General features: G+C 37.6%; 1 protein-coding gene across 1 annotated transcript in view; it reads left to right on the top strand.

Annotated features, from left to right (window-relative positions):
* Positions 1-23,657, top strand: part of helz (helicase with zinc finger) — a 52,455-nt gene that overhangs the window by 21,104 nt on the left and 7,694 nt on the right. Inside the window, exons 16-28 of the mRNA XM_031729010.2 lie at positions 1,812-1,991; positions 4,363-4,464; positions 5,722-5,900; positions 9,712-9,830; positions 10,745-10,890; positions 12,607-12,754; positions 15,146-15,329; positions 16,371-16,599; positions 18,018-18,297; positions 21,751-21,796; positions 22,625-22,812; positions 23,085-23,286; positions 23,417-23,499. Coding sequence (XP_031584870.2) covers positions 1,812-1,991; positions 4,363-4,464; positions 5,722-5,900; positions 9,712-9,830; positions 10,745-10,890; positions 12,607-12,754; positions 15,146-15,329; positions 16,371-16,599; positions 18,018-18,297; positions 21,751-21,796; positions 22,625-22,812; positions 23,085-23,286; positions 23,417-23,499 — 2,086 coding nt within the window. The remainder of the gene's footprint in view (positions 1-1,811; positions 1,992-4,362; positions 4,465-5,721; positions 5,901-9,711; positions 9,831-10,744; positions 10,891-12,606; positions 12,755-15,145; positions 15,330-16,370; positions 16,600-18,017; positions 18,298-21,750; positions 21,797-22,624; positions 22,813-23,084; positions 23,287-23,416; positions 23,500-23,657) is intronic.

Raw genomic sequence — 23,657 nt, 5'->3', positions numbered from 1 at the left:
ATGCTAAATCCATAGATATTAGCATGGAATTTATCTCCGTTTGCAGCAATAACAGCTTCGACTCTTCTGAGTTGGCTCTCAAAATTTTGGAATTTGTCTGTGTGAATTATTGACCATTTATCCAGAAACCCCTTAGTGAAGTCAGACACTAATGCTTGACAAGAAGCCCTGGCTCACAATCTTGTTTCTAGCTTACCCTAACAGTGTTTGGTAGGGTTGAGGTCTGCACTTTTTGCAAGTCAGTCAAGTGCTTTCACACCAAACTAGTCTAGCTGTGCCTTATGGACCTTAATTTGTGCACTAGGGCACAGTCATGCTGAAACAGAAAAGACCCTTCAATAAAATGATTTCAAAGTTGAAATAGGGCTGTTCGATATAACGATATATATCGGATGACGATATAAAAACGTCTATCGTTTCATTTGACGCTATCGTTTGTTTCGTGGTGTCGCAAAATAAACTGTTTACGGCAATATTTTTTTCATTATTTTGATGGTCACTGTAGTGGCTATATTAATTTCCTAAAGTTCTCTCTTTCTCTTATTTTTAATATAACCACACTACAGACGGACAAGCGCTTGTTTTTATGCGTTGTCGTTAGCAACAACGACGGTAAAACCACCTCGTGTCCGCTTGTTTATTTTCCACATAAACCTTTCACAATAAAGCTCAAGATCCTGTTGAGACTTTTCAAAATAAACTGAATCACGTGAAAGATGCAGAGTATTTACGGATGAGAAGCAAAAAAGAGCCGTCAGGTACTAAAAAATAAACCTTAGACTCAAACGTTAGAACAGGCTTTTCCCCGCAACACGCTGTGTAGTAAATACTCACAAAGAAAACAGCGGCTGTTACAACCTATGTCTAAAAATGTATCGTTTCATGCATCAGTTAAAACACTCGACTCCAGGTACGCGACGCCCAGTTGGAAACACTTCATGCTAGTCGAGCTGCCCGACATTCTCAGAATTTACAGAAAATGTTACATTTTTGTGATTTATATCGTTATCGGACGATAGATGTCTTAATATCGGGATATGAGATTTTGGTCATATCGCACAGCCCTAAGTTGAAAGTATTGAATTGTCCAGTATGTCTTAATAAGCGGAGTCAATATCAATTCCCTTCACTGGAGCTGATGGGCCCAGGCCATTTCCCCCCAAAAATAACCACATAGGATTATCCCCCCCTCTGCCAAACTTGATAGTTTGGTGAAGGTGACGTGGAGATCACAGTCCCAGACTTGTCCGGCAGACTGCTAGATGAAGTTGTGACAGAGTGCTTTACACTTTCCTGTGCTTGGTATTGTTCTTGGTGATGCAAGACTTAAATGCAGCTGCTTGTCCATGAAAATCCATATCATGAAGCTTCTGGTATCCTCTTACAATACCACACTCAAATTCATTGTGCTCTTTGGAATGACCCATTCTTTCCCAAATGTTTGTAAAGGCAGGCTATATGGCTAAGTGTTTCATTTTTTTTTTTTTTTCAAATGTACATTTCTTACCCCCTTTCTCACCCATTTCTTTCCCTTTCTCATCTGCCCCTCATCTTCCATACTCCCCTTTACGATCCACTCATATTTATATAGTTATTTCCATAACAACAAGATTGTTTCATTCTACATGTCATCTTTTTATCTTATTTTTAGTGGGACATAGACAAAATAATTACACAGGCGTACTGCCTTTTTATATTCACAAGAAATCTTTGTTTATAATGCTGTATTTTACTTGAATGCTTGAGTTTGAAATTTTTATAACAGTTGATTTAGTCATCAAACAATGCCTCCATCCTCTTTCCGCCCTCAGGCAGTGGGATGAGCAGTTGGATCCTCGTCTGAATGCCAAACAGAAAGAGGCCATCCTGGCCATCACCACACCCGTCTCTATCCCTTTGCCCCCCATTCTTATCATTGGGCCCTATGGTACCGGCAAGACCTTCACCCTGGCACAGGCTGTAAAGCACATCCTCCGCCAAGACCACAGCAGGTTTGTGATTGTTTTATCTTCTTTTCTGTTTGTTTACATGTTGATTTTTCAAGATACATTGAATCATTTTTAACAGATAGGATTCCGCCCACCCCAGATCACTGATATAATATCAGCTTCTTTTGTAATTGTGAATGAATGTTTATGAAATCTTCTAAATGTAATGTTTACAATGATAGATGGAGCACTTTTTTTGTTTCAACCTGTAGTTGTGAAGTGCCAAGTAGATAGTCGCTAGTTTTCAATAACATTTGAGTTACATTAGCTAAATAATTCATGACTAATAACAGGTATTACATTGGTTGCCATACCAGCAGTAACCACCAGATGATGGAAAGCTAAGATAAGCAGGCTATAATTTGAATAACACAACAGGACTGTATTTTTACTCCACTTTCACTGTGAAATTATAGAAATACTATCACATCTGTGGGTAAAATTAACCTAAGATGAATGGTGCATAATTAAAGGCACAGCTAAATGAATATACAAATGAATAAAATATCTTTTTTGTGTTCAGTACAGCAGAGCAATTTATAAAAGCAGGCACTGGTGTCATTTACAAAATGTCCAAACTAAATGATGTTTTAACAATGAAGTATGAGATCTTTTTTTCCCTACATCTTACGTTTAATCTTTGTTTAACATTTGTCATTGAGTAAGTTTCCTCTGCTTCATCACTGGATAAAAGACAAACTTGATAAACATTATTGAAATATTACAAATAAATGGTTTCAATCACCATCATAGAAATATAATTAGCAGCCTTGATCTCACAAGCAGTCGTTTTTGCAGATTACTGATACTCCCTGCTATGTATCATAAAGTGTCAATGAGGTATTTATAGGGAAATTTAAAAGGGAAATGCGGATGTGAATCAAGTTAATATCACTTATAAATGCATTAAATAGTAGGGGAGCTCAGTCAAAAGAAATGACAGATGTATCCTGGGGCTGGGCTGTGCAGTGGCCTCCGTTTTCGTTTCAGTGGCAGTCACTGCCTTGGGTTTGACCTTTTTAAAGTTGAGAAATCACAGTGCTATAAAGTGTCAAGCTGTGGTGTGTGTCTGTGCGTGTGTTGGAGCCTGTGTTGTGCTGTGTAGTTGTCTATGGTTTGTATTGTCTTGGCCATATCACTTGAAGGCAAACTCTGCTGGTCATTTGGATGAATTTGTGTCAATGTGTGGTTGATGCACATGGTTAGTCTGATTGCAACACATTTTCAGGGCCAGAATGGAAGTCCGTGCCAACTATAATGTGATCAATCAAGCTATGTCACTTCAGTGGCCCACACAGTGTTGTATAACAACAAAACAGTGTATGATTTTCTTCCATTGGCATTTTTCATCATTAGTAAGCTCCCTCACTGTGTAGATACCCACAGGAAATTTTGCAATTTCCCGTGTTAGAAGCAAACCGATGTAGCACAAGCACATAAATGGTTCCCTGGTCTTTATGAAAAATGAATGTAATATCTCGGACAGTGTCCCCTAACAAAAGTTACCATTTTGGTTTTTAATAAGGAAGACCAGGATGTGTATGTGTAATGTAAGAGAGAAAACAGCCTTGGAAAATGTGTAGCAATGTAATATTCATTTCTCAATTCACTCTGAATACATTTAATATTCTATGGTTAAGATGAATTATAGATATTTTAAAAGCCATGACAAGGGGAGGTGAGCACCCGGATTAGTGCTTCTGGCTCACCATACTTTTAAAATTGTTAACAAGACCGTATATAGACCCTGGTCAGGTGTGCTCAAGATGTGAATTACTGTATTTAATATCAGAAGCTTTCTCTGTACATCTTTAGCTGTGATGCTACATGAATGTTTAAAAGTATAATTGTGAACAGGAGTTGTTACTGCTGTCAGGGTGAACAGCTCTGGGTTTGCTGTCCTGGATACTAATATCAGTTTACTTTTTAATGTTTCTACAGAAAACTGGCATGGTATAGAGATTAAATAAATCCTTTTTCTTTATTCCTTATATTTCTGTATTTGTATAGCTTTAGTGAATGCAGTGTAATCATGAAATATTATAGATAAGGTATAGATATACAAAATAATGTTATACTATGTTTTTGGGAAATGTATATCGATCAATCCAGTCAAGCCAAGTGCTATTAATCAAAATGAACTGATAGGATTCACAACCACTGTTTTGTTACAAAAAAAACCCTCATGCAACTTCATTATAAACTTTTTATTTAAAAACTTATGAAGTGAAACCATTTCTTAAGGTAGTTTATGTGCCACTGTACCCTGGTGACGATTTATTCTTGCTGCTGGTTTTGGCAGATACCGATACAGTGTTTTAGCAACTGCGTATGATGATTCATGCCTACAGTTGTTTGTCTTTTGTCTCTACAGGGTCCTGATCTGCACCCACTCCAACAGTGCAGCTGACCTTTACATTAAGGACTACCTTCATCCTTATTTTGAAGCAGGCAATCAGCATGCCAGACCTCTCAGGTAAAGAAACGCACTCGCCTACGGAACAAGAGATGGCTGAGGGGCAAAACAAGCTTCTCGTTTTGTTTCGTAGCATGTAGTATGTACAGTAGATAAAATGTGCTGTAGTGCCCCGGGGGAAGCATTATATATTGGATTTTAAAGTGTTTGAAGTCTCTTTGCATTTTTATGTTGTAAAATAATACCACATAAGCTAGTGTTTGTAGATGCTGAGAAAAACCTGTCAGGTTCAGGTGTTCATCTTCTTAGTAAATTAATAAAAACAGTTTTAGTAATGTATTACACATCTCTGTAGTTTACATACTTTGGGTTGGGTGTTTTTGTTTTTTGTTTTGTTTTGTTTTGTTTTGTGGTTTTTTAAGAAGTGATATTTGTTTCTAAAATGTCTGGTATTTCTACCTTTTGCTCAGATTTTGCCCTATATGTCAGCAAAGACCATTCAAGCTGGATAGCATCAATCTAAAACTCAACTAGACATTAACTAAATGAATGTTATTGGGCACAACGAGTCAGAGTTATACATCCATGTACGTGGGTTGGTTTTTTTGTTTGTTTGTTTTTTTTGTTGCCCTGCAGTGGTAACAAGCAGACATTTGTTGACTTGAGGGATGTGATCTCATGAACATTCTGGCTTTTAGAACTACTCCTTAAGGCAACAGATATACACTCGAAGATACTGACAGCTTCCTTATACTGCATCATTGACTTCTAATCACATTTCAGCAGTGCCAGAAGTCACTAAGGACAGGGAATCAATGTGTTCCTTGACCAGGCTGGGGTTAATGTGACAGCTGTGTGTTTGTGTTTTCACACACAAGCCTGGAGACCATATGGGCAATCAAATGACTTGTTTCACATGAGCAGTCGGTCTGATTTCTAGAGCTTCCAGTGTAATTCCTCCATAATCATTGGAATCTACTCCTCTCGGGTCCACTTGTCTGCTTTAAGTGAACTCAGTCAATACAGAAGTTGTTTGAATATTTAGGGGCAGAGTTGAAAGTGCACCACTGCAAGAAGTATGTCCAAAAGGTCTGGTCTTGGCGGCCTTCTGTGTGGATAAGATTGCGCTCAGTTTGAGGTGCACATCAGATATCATGTGCAGTCATGCATTTTTACAAGCATTTGCATCTGCTTTTAAGTGAGACAAAACATATAAAATTAAACGAAAATTAACAATGTTTCATTCACACTGAGACTTGAGTATTTGCTTTTTGTGGTTGTAACTCTTGATCTTTCTGCTTTCTTTGCTCACTCCAGGGTATACTTCAGGAACCGCTGGGTGAAGACGGTCCACCCAGTGGTCCAGCAGTACTGTCTCATCTCCAACACACAGGTCACTTTCCAGATGCCCACAAGGGAGGACATCCTCAGGCACCGCGTGGTGGTGGTCACCCTCAGCACCTCCCAGTACCTCTGCCAGCTTGACTTGGAGCCTGGTAAGTCGGATGAAAACAAAAAAAACAAAACCAAAACCATTAAGTCACGCTGACCTATTGGTTGATGCAGGCAGCCATTGTTCTCAGCAGCTTTTATTTGGCATACCAGTATTTGCACTTGGATTAAACTTGCCAGCCAGAGTAGCTGGCACATTATATATCAGGCATACATGCTGAATGGATGCTGAAGTGTCATTTGTGTGTGAGATGGGACTTAATTTAACTCAGGATTGTTCTTGTTTTTTGCATTGCTGATTAAATAATTGAGGCTGAGAAACAGTAGAAGAACAACAACAACAAAAAATTGCACCATATTCCCAGAATGGTTAAACCATAATTTCAGCAATTTAATAAATGAGTTTTCTAGTATGTTCTAAAATGTCTTACAGCACGTGAGCATCTGTGTTCACAAATTTTTAAAGGCTTATAAATGTATTCAAACAGAACACAGTCGCTCTCATTTCCTGTTCTTTGGTCATCCCCACTGACTCTGACAACCGGTGCTGGCAGGGGCCCACCATTTATAGAGGGTTGGAATTCATTTAAGTTATGTAAAAGACATGGAAAACAAACCAATTTGTCAGTGCAGGCTAATAACCGACACTAATGTGTCAGCGGAGGGGGCTTTGTCGGTTGCTTGGAAACACCATCTGCCTGTTTCTAATGTACTTTACATCATTAGCCCTCCTCCCCACGTTTCATCTGTCCTGTTCTCCTGTTGGTTGATGGTGATGAAAATCTCCAGGAAACGAGACACTTGGGAGCCAGCAAGTCTTCTAAGTAGCGATAACAAATCTCCCACCCAAAACACAGGTCCCCCAAAAGATGATGTTTAGGCTTTTATGTTTGACTTGATGACTTTGCTCTTTTTTTTCATGGTCTAGATATGGGATCTGGCATGTAGACATTGCATGTATTGTTTAGTAGGCCTTTATATATCTTGATAAATTCTTGTTATTATGATATGCAAAAATCCATTTCCCAGCAAAAACAGACATTCTTTGCTTCTACTAATTTGTGCAGCTCTCACAGCATGTTTTTGCCTGGATGCATTACCTTTCTCTACTGTGCAAACTTCTATATACAGTTAGGCCCATAACTAACTGTGAAGTTGGATTTGTATTTCTTTTTCTTGCAACTTTCCTTCTGTTATTTAAAATCCACCACCCAAGTGGATTTTAAATCAAACCACTGATGTGCTTAAGGGCAGACATTTAACAAAAGTATTGCATTAACCATTCAGCAATTACAACTATTATTTATACACATTCCTCAAGTTTCAGATGCAAAAAAACGATCGGACAATCTAGCATAATTTTAAATATAGGGGTCATTTGAGTAATTGGTTGAAAAAGCCTTTGCATTTAATGACTGACTGAAGTCTACAGTTTATGGATGTCAAGAAATGCTGTTTCCCCTTCCTTGAGATCACACCATGCCACACCACATTCAAGTAGATGATCAGAAACTGTTCATCTGATGGGAGAGTTCCACACAGCTTTCAGAGCTTCGTTACAAAGCTTGTGTTGTAGGTTTAGTTATGCACTCCCAAGACCCTTTCACACTTGCACACTTTTCAAATCACTTTTTCAGTGTGAAAAGAGCCAAAAAAGACTAAAAGGGAGAATGTGCAAGACTGGGCGTGTGAGTAGAAGAAATTGTCATTTATTATTGAAGAGTAATCTCTCTACCAAATCATTTCTGCAGCACTGTGCCTCTGATCTCTTTCACCTCTCCTTATTACCCTACTCTCCTCCTTTCCCTTACTACTGTTTTGTGCAAATTCAAAAACTTCAGTTATTAGCCCAGAGACGGATGGCGGCAACAAATGAATTTGTGAATAATTTCTCTGAGGCATTTCCAAAGTACAGTGGTAAGCACCATATAAATTCATTTGTGCTTCTGACCATCTGATGCTCATAAAGACTATCTTTTCTTTCCTCTCACACCGCAACCAATCTCTACTTTTTTGCCTGAGAAAATGTTCTCATTTTTGAGTATTAAGGCTATTGTGTGTCCATGTGGATTGACATGCTTTTAACACATAACTTTATATTTATTATTCTAATATGTTTGCTCTTTGCATAGCAAGATATTGAGTGTATAATAAGGACATTATTAATCTTAAGGCTTTTTTGTCCCTTTTTTGGTTTTATAACTGGACAAACAGCCAATGTTTTTGTCTTATACATGCTTTTAATTTCACCTGTTATGGTAATCAGCACGCTATCATAATTAAATTTCCCTCCACTGCTTGATAAACTCTTAAGTGCATGTGCACATGATGTTGTAGGACTCCTGCGCACAGTCAGTTTATAGCAAATAAGAGGAAAATTTCAAGGAAAATGAAAATTAAACAACACTTTCTAAAGTTGTTTTCACTAACATTTCTTTGCTCTCTGTATAGTGAAACACTGAAACTTTGCTATGATTCATCCAAATTCATATTTTAAATTAAAATTTAAATATTGAAAAGCCAAGCCAGAGACTATTTATGCGTATTGTTTAATGCACAGTTACATGTAGATATTTAGAATATTTGTGACTTCTGCAACAAGCATTTTTTCCCTTATTAACTGAAAATAACTCTTTTACATTACAAGATATAGAATTAATATTTCTGATGGGCCATTTCTCAGTTATACTTTGTATAAACCTACTTATTCATATTCTGTGTGCAGTGCATGGGCTGTATCAAAATGTTTACCATTTTATCAGGATCACTGCAGGGGAACAGTGCCAGCCTATGCTTCATTGAAGTGCATACAGAGTTAAAGGCGATAACACTGGTTTCAGGCTTTGTAGTTAGGGGGAAAGAAAGCCTGCAAAACATATTTTGCAGGCTTTTTGCATTTTCAAAGGCTGATACTAAGGATTGAATGTTGCTTCAAATTAAACTGCTCCACCTCTTTTCTTGCCAGGCCCTTTTTCTTTGTTGTTGTTTGTTTACTTTTTTGTCAGTTTATTTTTTATTTCCAACTGTCAAATTTCATATCTGCATGTCCTTTTCTGTGGAAATAGTGTAGCTTTAGAGGATATTTGCTGGTTGTTTTTCAGCCTCTCTTCCTTGCTCCTTGTTCCAGCACTCATTTGCCATGCTGTTTTATCCCCCTCCCCTCATTCTGCCGACCTCTGTTAGAGCTTTTTAAGGCAGGGTTAGACTACTGTTCAGTCATTTTTATGTGCACAGAACCCTGCCTTTAAGTTGTAAGACTGGTTAAAACAATGGGAGAAAAAAATATATATATATATAAAGGACACCAATGAAGAGTGTGTGAGAGAGATTTTTTTTTTTTTTTTAACTGTTTGGTAGTAGAGCATGAATGTTTCAGTTGTTTCTGTATGACAAATGTTACTTGGAAAGGCTTAAACATTTCATTTGCACCATTTTATTGATGTAAGATTTTTTTAAATTAATAATTAATGGAGTCAACATTACAAACAACAGAAAACTAAAGATAAACGTTTTATTTAGGATCATCATTAGCCTAGAACTGTTGACAGTGAAAACTCTAAACTATTTATTTGATTAATTAGCATATCAAAATTAGCTGCTTCACAGACATGATAAACGAAGGAAAAGCTACAATTGCTCAGTTTTGCTTTGGGGCTTTTTGCTGACTTGATGTGTGTCCACTTTTCCACTCAACGAGAAAGGTTACTGCAAGTCAATGCTGCAAGTTCTTCACCTTTATGCTCTTATTAGAAAAGTGTATCGTAATACAAGTGGGAATAAAGAGCAATTTTAAAGCAGTGAAATTGTAATATATGTACAGGTGAATAGATATTTGTGTCTTCTCTGTTTTGATAGGTTTGTTCACTCATATCCTATTGGATGAAGCGGCCCAGGCCATGGAGTGTGAAACCATCATGCCTTTTGCTCTAGCTAGCAAGACAACCCGCATCGTGCTGGCCGGAGACCACATGCAGGTAAACAAAGGCAGTAACGAAATGTCAGATAGAATTCAACTTTGAACTTGTAGAAGCTTCAAAAGTGGCCCTTTTTAAAGACTAAGTGTATCTACACTGCTTTGTGAATTGCTATACAATAACAACATGTACATTATAGTGTCTTGGGGTCTCAAATGCTTGAAGAAGTTTTTCTTTAGCCCAAAGTCAAAACACTTAGGGAGATGGAACAAACTACAGATGGTAGTTGGGACATCAAGGAATAGTAATACCATTTTGTACTTTGCTTATTATTAGGTTCTTATCTGACCTACTTCAGAATACAAAGGAACAGACAGCAGCTACTGTGGCTCTGTGGTTTTAGAGACCACTTCAACCACAAACAACAAAATATAAACTCATCTCAGTCAAGCTTTCTAAGCCAACACAAGGAATTAAAACCTAATTTCCTCGTCTGCTGGTTTTAAGACGGTGCACAGGATTACCGGTAGTGAAGTGGATGAAGATGCAGCATGAGTTGTGCTTAAATTACTTGATCTCTCTATTTCTTGCAGGAAAGAAAAACAGTATTAAGGCACAGTGTCCACCAATGCATCCATATGTTTCTTTCACAGTCACTCTCAGGTTTCTTCTGTCGACTTTTCTGTCCTGTATAGATCACTACAGAAAGTTATCATCATTATTATTTTACATTACAGTCAAACACTGTATACAATTTTACTTACTGTCAACAGTAAAATGTCACTTGGCAATAACCAATGATTTATTTAGATATTTGGTCAGCATGGAAAAGCTTTGGTGGACTTTATTAAAGAGGAAAAATAATGACGGGGAAACGTGAAGTATCTTGGGTGTAATTTTAAAACTAACATAGCTTTCCTTCACTACTACATCATCTTTTTTTTTTTTCGTTTCATCCTCTCCTTGATTTCCAGCTCAGTCCATTTGTGTACAGCGAGTTTGCACGGGAGCGCAACCTACACGTGTCCCTGCTGGATCGACTGTATGAGCACTACCCCCCTGAATTCCCCTGTCGTATTCTCCTGTGTGAGAACTACCGCTCCCATGAAGCTATCATCAAGTAAGTGCCTGCTTTCCCTTGCTGCCTTGTCTGGAGTACTGTCTGAAGAGGTTGAGAGGGATGGGGTCCTAAGCTGTACTGAGTGAATATATGTCAGACACAAGCTGACTTATGCTGCAATTTCTCAGTTAAACGGACCTGATGATTTTTTGCTAATTACTGAGACATTATGGCTTTGGCCAGTCGAAAAGTTTGTGCCTCAATCCAAAGGGACTATGTTAGACATCAGGTAGATAACTAGACAGCTGTGTTGCTGCTCAGGGAACCAACTCACCTGCTAGCTGGCTCAGTCTTAAGCTCTCCAAAGCCATGCTGGTGATCTGTCTCCATTGCCATGTCCTCCTGCTGTGGCTGCATCTTGGAGTAAAAATGATTTGTCCTTTGCAACCTTAATTACTCTCTTGGCTGCCATCAAAATGGAAAAATAACTCATTTCTGGAACTCCATAACCAAAATTCTTGCAATCTTTTCTTGCTGTTGTGATACTGTAACACCTTAAAAATGAACTGCTACCCCCATCTCAACACAGGCACACAGTTATTTATTTATTTTTGGCTTGCTGCCTGACGTCATTACAGCAAATAAACCTGCTCTGCTACCATTTGTTACCATTGGTAGGTCTGCTGCTTAGTGTTGTATGTTGCCAGAATAGTGCCTCATTCATCTTATTAAGCATAATACATCATGATATCCATGATATTATAGCTTAAAGGAAAAAAGGAATAACTGTCTAAGCCATGCCTTTTGGCTGTGTCTATACACAGACACATCACTCCACAGGTGCACGGTGGGGTGGCGTCATTTATCTGAAAGCAATTCAGTAGAAAGAATTCTAGGACCAACTTGTGCCCACATGTGTGTATCTGGGATTCAGACCACTTAGCTCTTTACTTCTTCTTGTTGTACTTGTTTATTATCCCATAATAGTTTAACTTAAGATTTATGTTAGCTGATCTACTGGTCAGTTTCTGCTCTACAACACAGTCATAACCACTGACAGAGACTGCACCCGCACTTTTTGAGACTCAATTTTGGGCAGCGTAGTTACATGTTCCCATGTTCTGGGCCTGGTCCATTTTACCACCCTTTTTCAGTTACAGATCTTTGGTTTAGCAGTCTTCATCCATTATGGCTTTCCTTCACTGTTCAAATTGGACCTCATAAACAGCTACATGTGTAGATGATCACATTTAGGTAAATGTAATCTTGGTTTAACCATGGTTTGCCTGCCAGTGATCCTGCTTTGATCATAGAGAGTTTAGGTTTCCACTGCAGTGGCATCTTCTCTATTGGGCTTAACTCTGTTGCTTCTATAAAATCACAAACGGCCTCATGCCAACTTCATCCTCCCTGGATCACTTTAGAAATTAATACTAGTGGCAGACAATTAGAAAGCAAGTGCAAAGTTATCTTCATTGTACATCTTTGTATTGTCATTGGGCACAGTACAGTTTCAATATTGCTCCATTTTCATCCAAACACATTTTGACTATCATGACAAAAGTGAGCTTTGTGAACAAGTACCCATCCTTATAGTAAAGCTTAATTTCAAGGAATGCGTAAATCAAATATGCGGGACATGTGGTTCCCGTTAATATCAGTTTTTGTGAACATATATATATATGAAAAATTATTTTTTTTTTTACCAAGATCAAGCAATTGTCCTCCATATTCATGTCACCTTTTATTTTTCCTTTTCTTCTTCCCTTCCTAAAGCTACACGTCAGAATTGTTCTATGATGGGAAGCTAATGGCAAGTGGGAAGCAGCCCTCCCATAAGGACTTCTACCCTCTGACCTTCTTCACAGCAAGAGGAGAAGATGTCCAGGAGAAGAATAGCACTGCCTACTACAACAATGCTGAGGTATGGCTGGGGCACATGTACATATAAAGCCTTCAAGACATATTTTTGGTCTTATAAACATCTTATGGAAATAATGTGGTTCAGTTTAAATAACTCCAGGTGTTTAAATAAGTGGCATAATGACCCCCTCTGGACTGGTACTAAATGCAACCCAAAGCATATTCAAACCAGTTTCCTGTGTTTTATGTGCATAATCATACTCGCTGTGTATTGGACTCTAAGCACTTCTAAAACATATAAACTGCTACTCACTATGGCCCCTGAACTCCACCTATTTAAACTCAGAGCGCCATAACTGAGCTTTGTGCAAAAGCATGTTTACAACAAAAGGACGCTTTGTAAAAACTCTAAGATTCACAGATAAAAATTAGTTTAAGGCTACGTCCACACGTACACGGGTATTTTTGAAAACGGAGATTTTCCGTTTTCGTTTTAAAAAATAATCCCGTCCACACGTAAACGCAGAAATGAAGGAAAACGCTGCTAGGAACATGCCAAAGCAACAGGTGGCGATATATTCCTAACCGTGTAGAAATGTTGGCCAATCAGAAGTCTAGAAGCCTCGGTGGGAAATAGTAAACAAAGATGGGGCATAGAAGCAGAACCGAGTCGTATGTGTGGAGGGACAGTAACTGTGTGTGTTTATGTAAGCATTTAAACACTGCAGAGAGTACAATTAACAGTAACAGTATTGTAGAAATTCATTTCACCGAAACAATAACGTGGCACACAATGTGACGTCAAAAAAGGCGCACACCTTTGATGCTGCGTTTTCTCCATTTTCCTCGTCCACACGTAAATGCAAAAACGGAGTTTTCGAAAATATCCACCCTGGCAGGCGTTTTTAGAAATCTCCGTTTTCAGTGACCGAAAACGCCGTTTACGTGTGGACGAAAGGTGCAAACGCATAGAAAAATCTGCGTTTTCAAAAATACCCGGGTACGTGTGGACATAGCCTAAATAAAAGATCAAGAAATTGGGGGTGGGGGGAACAGTATTTAACAATGGTTTCTTACCAGTATAGTTGCCAACATTAGCTGGTTAGAGTAATATAATACAATACAATACAATACAAAATTAACTAAAAATTGAGTAGTCTCTGGCAATGAAAACCGCACTTTAGCCTGGTGTCTGATTTTTACAGACACATAATTATGCATGATTGTTAGATGTGGACCTATACACTCAACATTCTGTATTTGAATTACATAGAAATTAAATTTGTTACCAGTCTTTGCTTTGGCAAATCATTGCAATTTGTCGCGCACATTGCCTTTTATTCCTGATTAAAGATTAAACCCATAAACTCAAATGTGATACCAACTTAGACCTACATTAAAACACATGAAGCACAAATTACTGAGTCCGAATTTTGGATGGGTTCTTATTTAGGTTTTCAGTGGACCCTAAGCCTTTATTGTCATGCTCCAAGCAATTAAAGCAGTGATTGTTCTTGTTATCAGTGCTACATTAATTACCTCCTGTTTGTTTGATACAGCACCCATGGTGAAATAGTATGCATTGAATACGCTCCTACGTCTTATGTCTTATGTTTGTTGTGCAAGAGTCTGTTCAAAGCCTCTACCTTTAGGGCTAAACTCAACAGAAATTGAAAAAGCAACCACTTCAACTTTAATAACAGAATTCTTAATTCTAAATTTGTAACTCAAAAATTATTTCCATCAAAGCTTGCCAGTTATAGGAATTTTTAAACTTAAAGATGTGGCAATATCTATCCAATAGTTTATTTTTATTTTTTATTTTTTTAAACAAAATTTTTAAATACACATTTCATGGGGTCTTCAAAATGCTGTCACAGTTATGGTTTTATCGTGAATGCTTGGTTTCTTTTCTGTTGTTTTGGAGTCTCGTTTTCTTAAAATTAAAGTTTGGATTGTATATAATCATAGTTTTACCAAGAAGGCACACCTCAGCCATGGTAGTTGGGCTCCCTTTAAAAAGGAGATTTTTAAGCATTTCATTAGGCATGAGTCCAGATCAGTATTGTCAGGTAGCATCATCTTAGAGTGGTCGTAGAAAAGATCAGTCGTGAAGGTAAATCTTTTAGAGAGATATGTGGCATACCTAGAAAAATTTTCTTGAATCGATTTCATATTGAACTAACTGAACAAATGCTGTTGGAGAATATAGCTCAGTCCAGTTATTTTACATTTTACTTTTTATTATTTATTTATTTGTCAGGACTGATGCTTCATGTTAAAATGGTATTTTTAAATGAATATTAATTGTTTTGCAAGCTTCTGTTTAGTTTTTACAGTTAGTTATGTTATAACAGTTATGTATGTTTATTTTGTTAGTGGAATCCATTTTTATTCAAAAAGTTGTTTAAAGAAGACCCTAAATCCAAATGTCTTGATTCCCTCTCCAAAGGTATTTGAGATCGTGGAACGGGTGGAGGAGTTGCGCAAAAAGTGGCCAGTGGCCTGGGGGAAGCTGGATGAAGGCAGCATTGGGGTGGTGTCACCATATGCTGACCAGGTGTTCCGCATTCGCGCTGAGCTACGGAAGAAGAGAATGCCTGAGGTCAGCGTGGAAAGAGTGCTCAATGTCCAAGGTGAGGAACAAATATGTCTCATGTGTTAAGGTGATACATCTCTGAGTAAAAAGAAAATATCTTAAATTAATGAGCTGATATTTTAGGATGGCTTTGGTAGTATTCTACGTTAACAAGGTGCAAAACATGATAGTAATTAAAGATATCTATGGTAAGGCAGTCGAAAAGACAAACAATATAAACAAGTTCAGAGCATAAATCCCAAAATGCTTAATTCTGTGAAGGTTGTCTCCTTTTTTTTCTCTTTGAGATGTTGCTTAAAAAGAAGGAGACAAAATAAACAAATGCTTTCAATCTTGGGTGTAGGTCGAATGTATTCATATTGTGTTTTATATTATGAAATCAAGAAGATTCAGAATTATACAATAAGTCTTTTTTTCCTCAAGTCTCTCTTCTGTGTCAGTCTCATGCAGCTTTCATTTGTATCACATTCAGCTGCTTTCTACAGCTCATTAGCTCCCTCATTAATCATACATGAAACACATGGACACGGAAAAAAAACTCTAGTTAGTGGTTAGTAGTTGAATTTGACAGACATATGTAATGCTTTTCTATAGTTTCTTTCAACAGGCAATGCAGTAATACTTACTAGTAAAAATTTATTTATAAACAAGGCAATTACCATTCATTCAGGTTCCAGTAATATAATAAATGTCACAGCTACTGGAGAAATTCATTTGGCCACAACTTTAGTTTTTTGTTGGTAGTTGGTTGTTCTCGGTAAGGTCTTGTAAACTATTAAGTTTTTCCTTTTTTCTCCTTTTCTGTTTTTTTTTTTTGATAGTGAAAGAGAAAAGTTTAATTGAAATGGAGAATAGCAAGTTCCTAAGATCTTCTTCTAATAATTATTTTGATTTCAAATGGGTTACTTTTTGTTTGTAATATTTTCTGTTGTCATACTGTTATGTCTGACATTGCTAACCACATCTTTTTAAATAAATCTTTTTAGAATTTTCCAAGGATCTCTGTTCTTAAGATTTCTGAGTTTAGCACTTTTTTTTAGAGGGCTTAAAAATGTTTTATTTAAAAAAATGTTTGCAGGTAAACAGTTCCGGGTGCTGTTCCTTAGCACGGTGCGTACACGGCATACCTGCAAGCACAAGCAAACGGCCATCAAGCGCAAAGAGCAGCTGGTTGAGGACTCGACAGAGGACCTTGACTATGGTTTCCTGTCCAACTACAAGCTGTTGAATACAGCCATCACCAGAGCCCAGTCCTTGGTTGCAGTTGTGGGAGATCCCATTGCGCTATGTTCTGTTGGGCGTTGCAGGTAAATTCACCAGCCTAATTCATATTTTCATATTGTTGGTTACGAATAATTTTGTCTTTATACACCAGCACAGTGCATTTTAAATCAGACTGCCGAGGTTTGATTGAAATGCAAGGTTTCAGGTTTAATTAAAACTACTATATTAATGGTTTAGGAGTTGATCGTTTGGTAGATAGTTTGATAGTCTAAAAAATTAAGTGCATAGAAGTTATCAAGTGTCGGGTTTGTTCACGTGTGAATATCTGCTTATTTTTCACCACATAGAGAGCAATGGCGTACTCTGATAAACCATAATTGGGTCACTACTAGCTGCCAGATCCTCTCTGTACTATTTGAATCTTTTTAACCCACCTCCGCAGCTGTCTTCATAGCAGCTGTAGTTTGTCTTTGCCTATGTTCTGTTTATGCTATTATGCAAACAAAATGTCTCAGTCAGTGTAGTAGCTGGCCAAGCTGTTATTCAATATTAAATACCTTTAATTAACTGAACAGGTTAAATAATTGCCTCTACCTGCAAGGTGTTATAGTTTTAAAAATATTTTCTGATTGCCACTCAGTTCACAAGCGGCAACAAAAACTCTGCACTTCTTTCTTCCTAATGAGAGTTGGAAAAATACAGTCTGCCAAGCACAGTCAGCAGCATAAGTACCATTTTCCTTTTCTATTTTTTCTTTTAAAGGGTCATTTACTCATCATTTAATCAGATTGGGACACAATCGATAGCCTGCCCAACATTTCCCTCATAGCAGTCCCATTTTATCCTAATGTTGACACCTACTTGACTGCTAATGCTACTACTACAGCGCAAAAGTTTGTTTTTGAAATGTGAATGTCTTATATCTCCACATTCTTTTGACTGCACATTTCAGGACAGAAGAGAACTAAAGTCAGGTGACAAATTAAAGGAAAAAAACAGCTTAAAATGCTTTTAGTAAGTTTTTGGGGGGGTTTACAGTGACTCTTAACATTAAGTGACAAGTTGCCTCAAGCCATGCCAGCAAAATGCCAACGACAGTATAACAGCGCCACCAGGTTCCTCACAGTTCAAGGGTTTAGGTTTAGGGTTTTTCTATTAGTTTGTTAGCCGTCTTTTATAGACAGCTGTTGTTTGTTTGTTTTAATCATACCAATGGAAAGCATTGTGTTCTAAATAAAGTACACAATGCTTTAGAAAGATTTTTCCTTTCCCTCGTTTTCCTTCTTCCCTCTAGTTTTTCTGCACTGTGCACATGCCTCTTTGCTATAAATAGTTGTGATCTTTTATGTTTAGCCCCCAAGGAGTAATTTGTAACACCGGCAGGCAAAACAATTCAAATGATAATCCATTAAACACCCAATCCAAATAAGAAACAATACCAGATACTGGAAGAAAATTTTCAACATTTTTTGTTTTTGTTTTTGTTTTTGCCCACTTCCAGAAAATTCTGGGAGCACTTTATTTCCATTTGCCATGAAAACTCGAGCCTTCATGGCATCACCTTCGAGCAGATTAAGGCTCAGCTGGAGGCCCTGGAGCTCAAAAAGACCTATGTCCTCAACCCATTGGCCCCAGAGTTCATCCCTCGTGCCCTTAGGCCCCTGCAAGGACACCATTCGTCTTCACAGGCCCTCCATCCCCACCATCATCCACATTCTCAGCATGCACAGCCAGCCTCCAACAAGCAGGGCCCCCAGCAGCAGCAGCAGTCACCTCCTAAGGTAAGGTGTTTTTCAGTGTGGAGGGCAAAATGGAAAGAAAAAATATTGTATTTCCCTTTTTTCATAAGTATTTTGAATAATAATGATAATGCTGATGGTTATTATACCCACAGCTGAAATGGTAACACTTTAGGAAAATGCAGACACCTATCAAATTTCACCAATGTGTCATGTCCGTTAAATAAGTTCATAATTGAGTTACTTTATCAATAAAGAAATATTCAGAATTCACATTAACTAAACCTGTGGTAGTCTGTGAAGTTTCTTGAAGATGTTTCCCCTGTCATCCTGTCATCGGATGAGAGGTGAAATATAAAACTTTTATGCTGCAGCTGCTGATTGTCATAGTAACACAACCCGCTTCCCTGCTTGGAAGTGATTTTGAACTCAGCCATTGGAAACACAGTGACCCTCATCAAGCATTGGAGAAATTTGACATGGTAAACAGAGCAAAGTCTAAGAGGACTGAATTTGAGCTGAGAAGCATAATTTGTTTGTTTTTTGGGGGGGGGGTTTCCTTGCTTGTGGAAAATTGACATCCATCACCTTCTGCATATTGCTGTCTCTCATATTTATGGCTCTCTACCTTTAACATAAGTAGGCTGCAAGATGGTGTTTCCCAAAAAAACTAAACAAAAGAAAGCAATAAAGACAGTTAAACACTCATATTTACACTAAATTACAAAAATGAAAAGTTGGCTCAGTTGGATTTTTCTTCCACTGACTGAGAATGAGGGAGGTCTGGGCTTCTCTGCTTACTGACTGCGGATGAGGATGGATGGATGGATGGATGGACTGAGAATGAATATTCTCAATATTTTCAACCTAATATAGATGCAAAATTAATTATTTTATCACGTTTATTGTTTATTATATTTTTTTATATTATGTTATATATTGTCATATTAATAATACAGTATATAGTAATATTTTAAAGCTAATTGTTTATACTATATATGTGTTATTGTTTGTCTCAGAGGGCCCAGAGTGTTGACAGGTTTTTAGGACCCATTTACATAAGAAGAACCTTAAATGGTGTAGAATATTTATTTATTTTTTATGCTAATCCAATATTCACGTTACGTAAGAACGCACTGGTTTATCAAAATGGAATCAAATTATCAGAAATAAATTGAGTGCTACCTACTTTTATAGAATAAAACTTATAAAAGCTTTCCATATGTGGGCGCAAATCAAATATCTGAACAAATGACTCAGTTTAATTTTCGCCACAGGAAATAATTTTATGATCAGTCATTTCATTTCAAAGGAGGGAAAAAAACCAACAGAATATTAGCATTACCTGTTTGGCAGAAGATCTGTTAATTGTTTAGGTCAGGATGAAATGTCTGCCTCGCCTCTGTGTCTGCGCTGAGGTAAAGGTTAACGAAATCACCACTGCTGACAACCTGCTGCCATCACCCACTGGGCCTAATGAGCTGGAGCTCCGCAGTAGCAGCCAGCTTTACAGACTCACACACTTTTCTTCTATTTGCACAGTCATACTATGTAACTTACAACTATGCTAAATATGCAGATAAACATTTACAATTACACCATTATGCAGAATGTGCTAAATATTCTATATGTTTACATGCACAGTTTGATGCTTATTAAAAGTTCAAATCTTGTTTTCTGGTGTCTTTGTACACAGTGTCACACTACATATCGTTCTAATTTATTTCATAATGAGAGTATGCCCTGCAGTGGACTCTGATGTTGGCTTGTATTTGACTGCTTCACTGCATCGTTTTAACATCCGTTGCTGATGATCAGTATTTTTCTAAAACTTAACTTCCTGACTGTTGTGCATTTCTGGTGTTAGGATTCAAGTCTAAAAGCTACAGACCACATTTCCTCAGTCTGATTATTGTCTGGAAAAAAAAATACACTCTTGGTTAATGTTTATCAGCATGCATCAATGAGCAGAGAAGACTGTAAAGTTTGTGGTTGCAATCATTTAAAACTGAAGCATTGTTGGGCATCCATTTTGCCAGATACGTACTGTATGCTTCGCTGGACTTCAGATTGCTGTTTTCTGATGCAGATGGTGTTTTTCTGCAAGTGTGCAAGACTGATAGTTGTGCTAAAATTTGCCCCATGTTAATTCCCTTACTAAAAATATGTTTAAGTTGAACATTTCTAGGAAAATTCCTCCTTTTCAGTCTGTCTTTTATACCCTTTTTTTTTCTCTGTATACCTAGGATTTCACGGTACAGCACACTGCCACTTTACTGACAGATGGATTGTGCTATTGTCACTAATGAAGCTTTACGCTAACAAACTTTTTGTTTGCCTTTTTGTCAGAACTAAGAGAACATTAGGTTACATGATCTAATTTCAGTCTTCTGGATGAAGCCAGTAAATGTTCATCAGTGGTCACTTTTCATTCTCAGCAGACTCCTGCAGTCTGGGAAAATTATTGTACGAGATATCATGTTTAACACTTAGTTTCAGAGAACATTTTGCAGCAGGGAATCTGTGATTGGATCAAATAACTGCCCTGCTAGACTATAGGCACCAGTTTCAATCCAGTGTCTGGCGTTGCTCAGTTGATGATGCACAATGAAGCCGTGACAGGAGAAGCTGCTTTGCTATCACATGTCAGACTCTAGTCGGTTTTAAGAAAGGGATCCTGCCTACTCTATGCAGAATTTTCACATTTGCTGTGCTGTTGTAATATGACTCAGTTCTGCCAAGTCTGCATTTTACATTCCATTGCCATGTTAAACCATTTGAGTGGAATAAATATATTAGATATCTCTCCTGTAGTTTTATTATGGTTTGCTTTAGCTGCTTCTCTGCGCAAGCTGGCAGCCTAGCTACAACACAAGTGTGGACATATTTTAGAGATCCATAAATATCCATAAACATTGGCTTTTCTATGGTTAACACAGCAAGACTGAATGAAAAAGGCTTTGGCAGATTGTGTGTGCGCTAAACTCCATATTTCAGTTGGCACTTTTGCTCTTCTCACAATGTTATTTCAGCATAGCTTCTGTAATGTTCTGAATGATACAGTTATTTTTATTATATCTGTCAAAATTGCTTATGTTTTTCTTTAGTGTTTTCCTTGTATTATGATGACTAGTCATTTTCCTTGTATATCATCTCTATCTAAGACCATCATAGCAAATCCCACTGAATTGATGTTAGCATCTTCCTGCTTTAAGTAAGCTAACCCAAAGTCATCTACTATTTCTATTGCATTACTGATTATATCACAGTGAAAGACCCCACGCTACAAAACCAGTCAGTGGAAAAAGCTCAGTACGGGTTGTTGTGTTTTCTTGCTTTTAATAAGAACATACTTCATGCTTTTTAATAGAATAAATAATAATAGCAATAATAATTCTCATTCTTCATTCTGTTTGTTTCCTACCAACGTGATATGAGAATAATTTTCTTTTGGCACATTCAGACTCTTAACCTTTGTTACTGATTGTCTTGCAGGGTAAACATGCAAACCACACAGAGCATCTCCCACCTGAAGGATATGGTGAGTATAGCCTTTCTGCTCTTCATTTTCTAAATATTATCTTACCAGAACAGTAAGGAAACAGAAAGACAGTAACACAAAACTAATTGTCAGTTGTGGTTAGTGAAGAGCCAAAGGACAGCAAAAGATGAAAGGACAACACAGCTGGCCTAAATTATCTGTATTGGTAATCACCAAAATGTTTAGTTTTCTGTAGTAGTAGTTAATCTACCACTAAGCACTTTAATCGAAATTAAATTTTTGATGTTAAAATATAATATCTGTTATTTTCAAATGTACTGGTTTATAGGGGAAAAAGTACATAGAACCAGTCTGTTACACAGTTTAGGACTGTGTTACAGACTTGCGTGTCTCAGCCATAAAAGGCTGATGGGGTATTGTTCTCACCTTGCTGGGCAGGTGGGCAACACAGGCATCCAAGTTTGTGAATGTGATAACTCAAGAATGAAGTGACATAGGAGCTTAAAATTGATACCATAGGTGTGTATCTGCTAAAAATCATGGACAAATTCTAAGTGACTTTGATCTCAAGGGGCAAGATCAAGTTTTCTGAAAATCGCATGAATTCGATAACTTAAGAACAAGTCGACGTAGGATTTTGGATTTTCTGCTTGGAGGCATGCGAAAGCTGACTCTCTGCCCTGTCTCAAGATTAATATGAACTCCCCATCACTTACTTATAACGTACTCTTATGGAATCCTGAAAATGAATATTATTTAAGAAATGCTCCCACAGATTTACTTATTATAGTTGTTTTGAATCTGACGACAATGATGTCATAACAGTAAAGTAATACACCTGTGGCCCCCCTTTTTTCCTCTTTGCAGTCCAACCAAACCCAGCAGTGTTGATGGGGAACCCTATTCGGGCATTCACACCACCCTTGGGTGGCACACCAGCTGGTATGGGCAAGTCACCTAGTCCTGTGCAGAGGATAGATCCGCATACAGGTGCCAGTATCCTCTACGTTCCAGCTGTATATGGGGGAAACATGGTCATGCCCATGCCCCTGCATGTAAGTTTACACGTGTGGTGTCTGTGTAATATTGTATTTTAAAAAAGAATCCATAAAACTGTTTGCTTCTTTTAGAAAAGTGTAAAACCGCACTGCTGATATCTGTAAATGTATGTCCTTACTATAAAAATAACTTTTTTCAAATAAGTTAATCAGTTATCATGATCACAGTGATGGTATTAAAAATAACAATAGCTCCCCTGCCTGATTTCTGTGTACCACAGGAAAAAATGTTTTTGAAATGTATTTTTTTTTTTCTTCTTCTCCCTAAGTTGCCCTGGCCAGGTTACCAGAATCGCTTTGCTGTGGACCCTCGCATCATGGGTCATCCAGCAGCCATGGCTTACAACTTTAATCTGCTGCAGCCACCAAATCGAGGCTCCCCCATTCCTTATAGTGGGGTAGCACACCCCTCTCCTCTAGGACTAACCCAGCCAAGCCCAGACAAAGAGCCTTCTGACCCCATCAGAAATGGTTTGCCTTGACTTTCTATTTCTAAATTAAGAGATCAGTTAAAATCTCTAATCCAATTGTATGCCTTCATCTAGCAATGTGGAAATGGCAGGGTAAGTCTTTTTAATTTGTTTTGTTTTTGACGTCTTAGGTAAATTAGAAGGATGTTCAAAGTCGGAGCAGAACCATCTTCAGACACCAGAAAGAAAAACCACAGACATGAAGGAAAAACAGGCAAGTTGTTGACATTTAAATGTTTCTTTTTTGGGGTAGAAGTAATTTGTCCATTTTAGTTGTATCCACAGCCAAAACACATTTTGCAAAAGCAGTGATAAATTCCTTGTACAATTTATGGTGTTTTTATACTAGTGTTTATCCTCTTTTTTTTTTTT

The sequence above is a fragment of the Oreochromis aureus genome, linkage group 6, assembly GCF_013358895.1.
Source record: "Oreochromis aureus strain Israel breed Guangdong linkage group 6, ZZ_aureus, whole genome shotgun sequence".
NCBI classification, from domain to species: Eukaryota; Metazoa; Chordata; class Actinopteri; order Cichliformes; family Cichlidae; genus Oreochromis; species Oreochromis aureus.
Note: the sequence above shows the minus strand (reverse complement) of the source record. Positions and strands in the feature narration are given on the sequence as shown.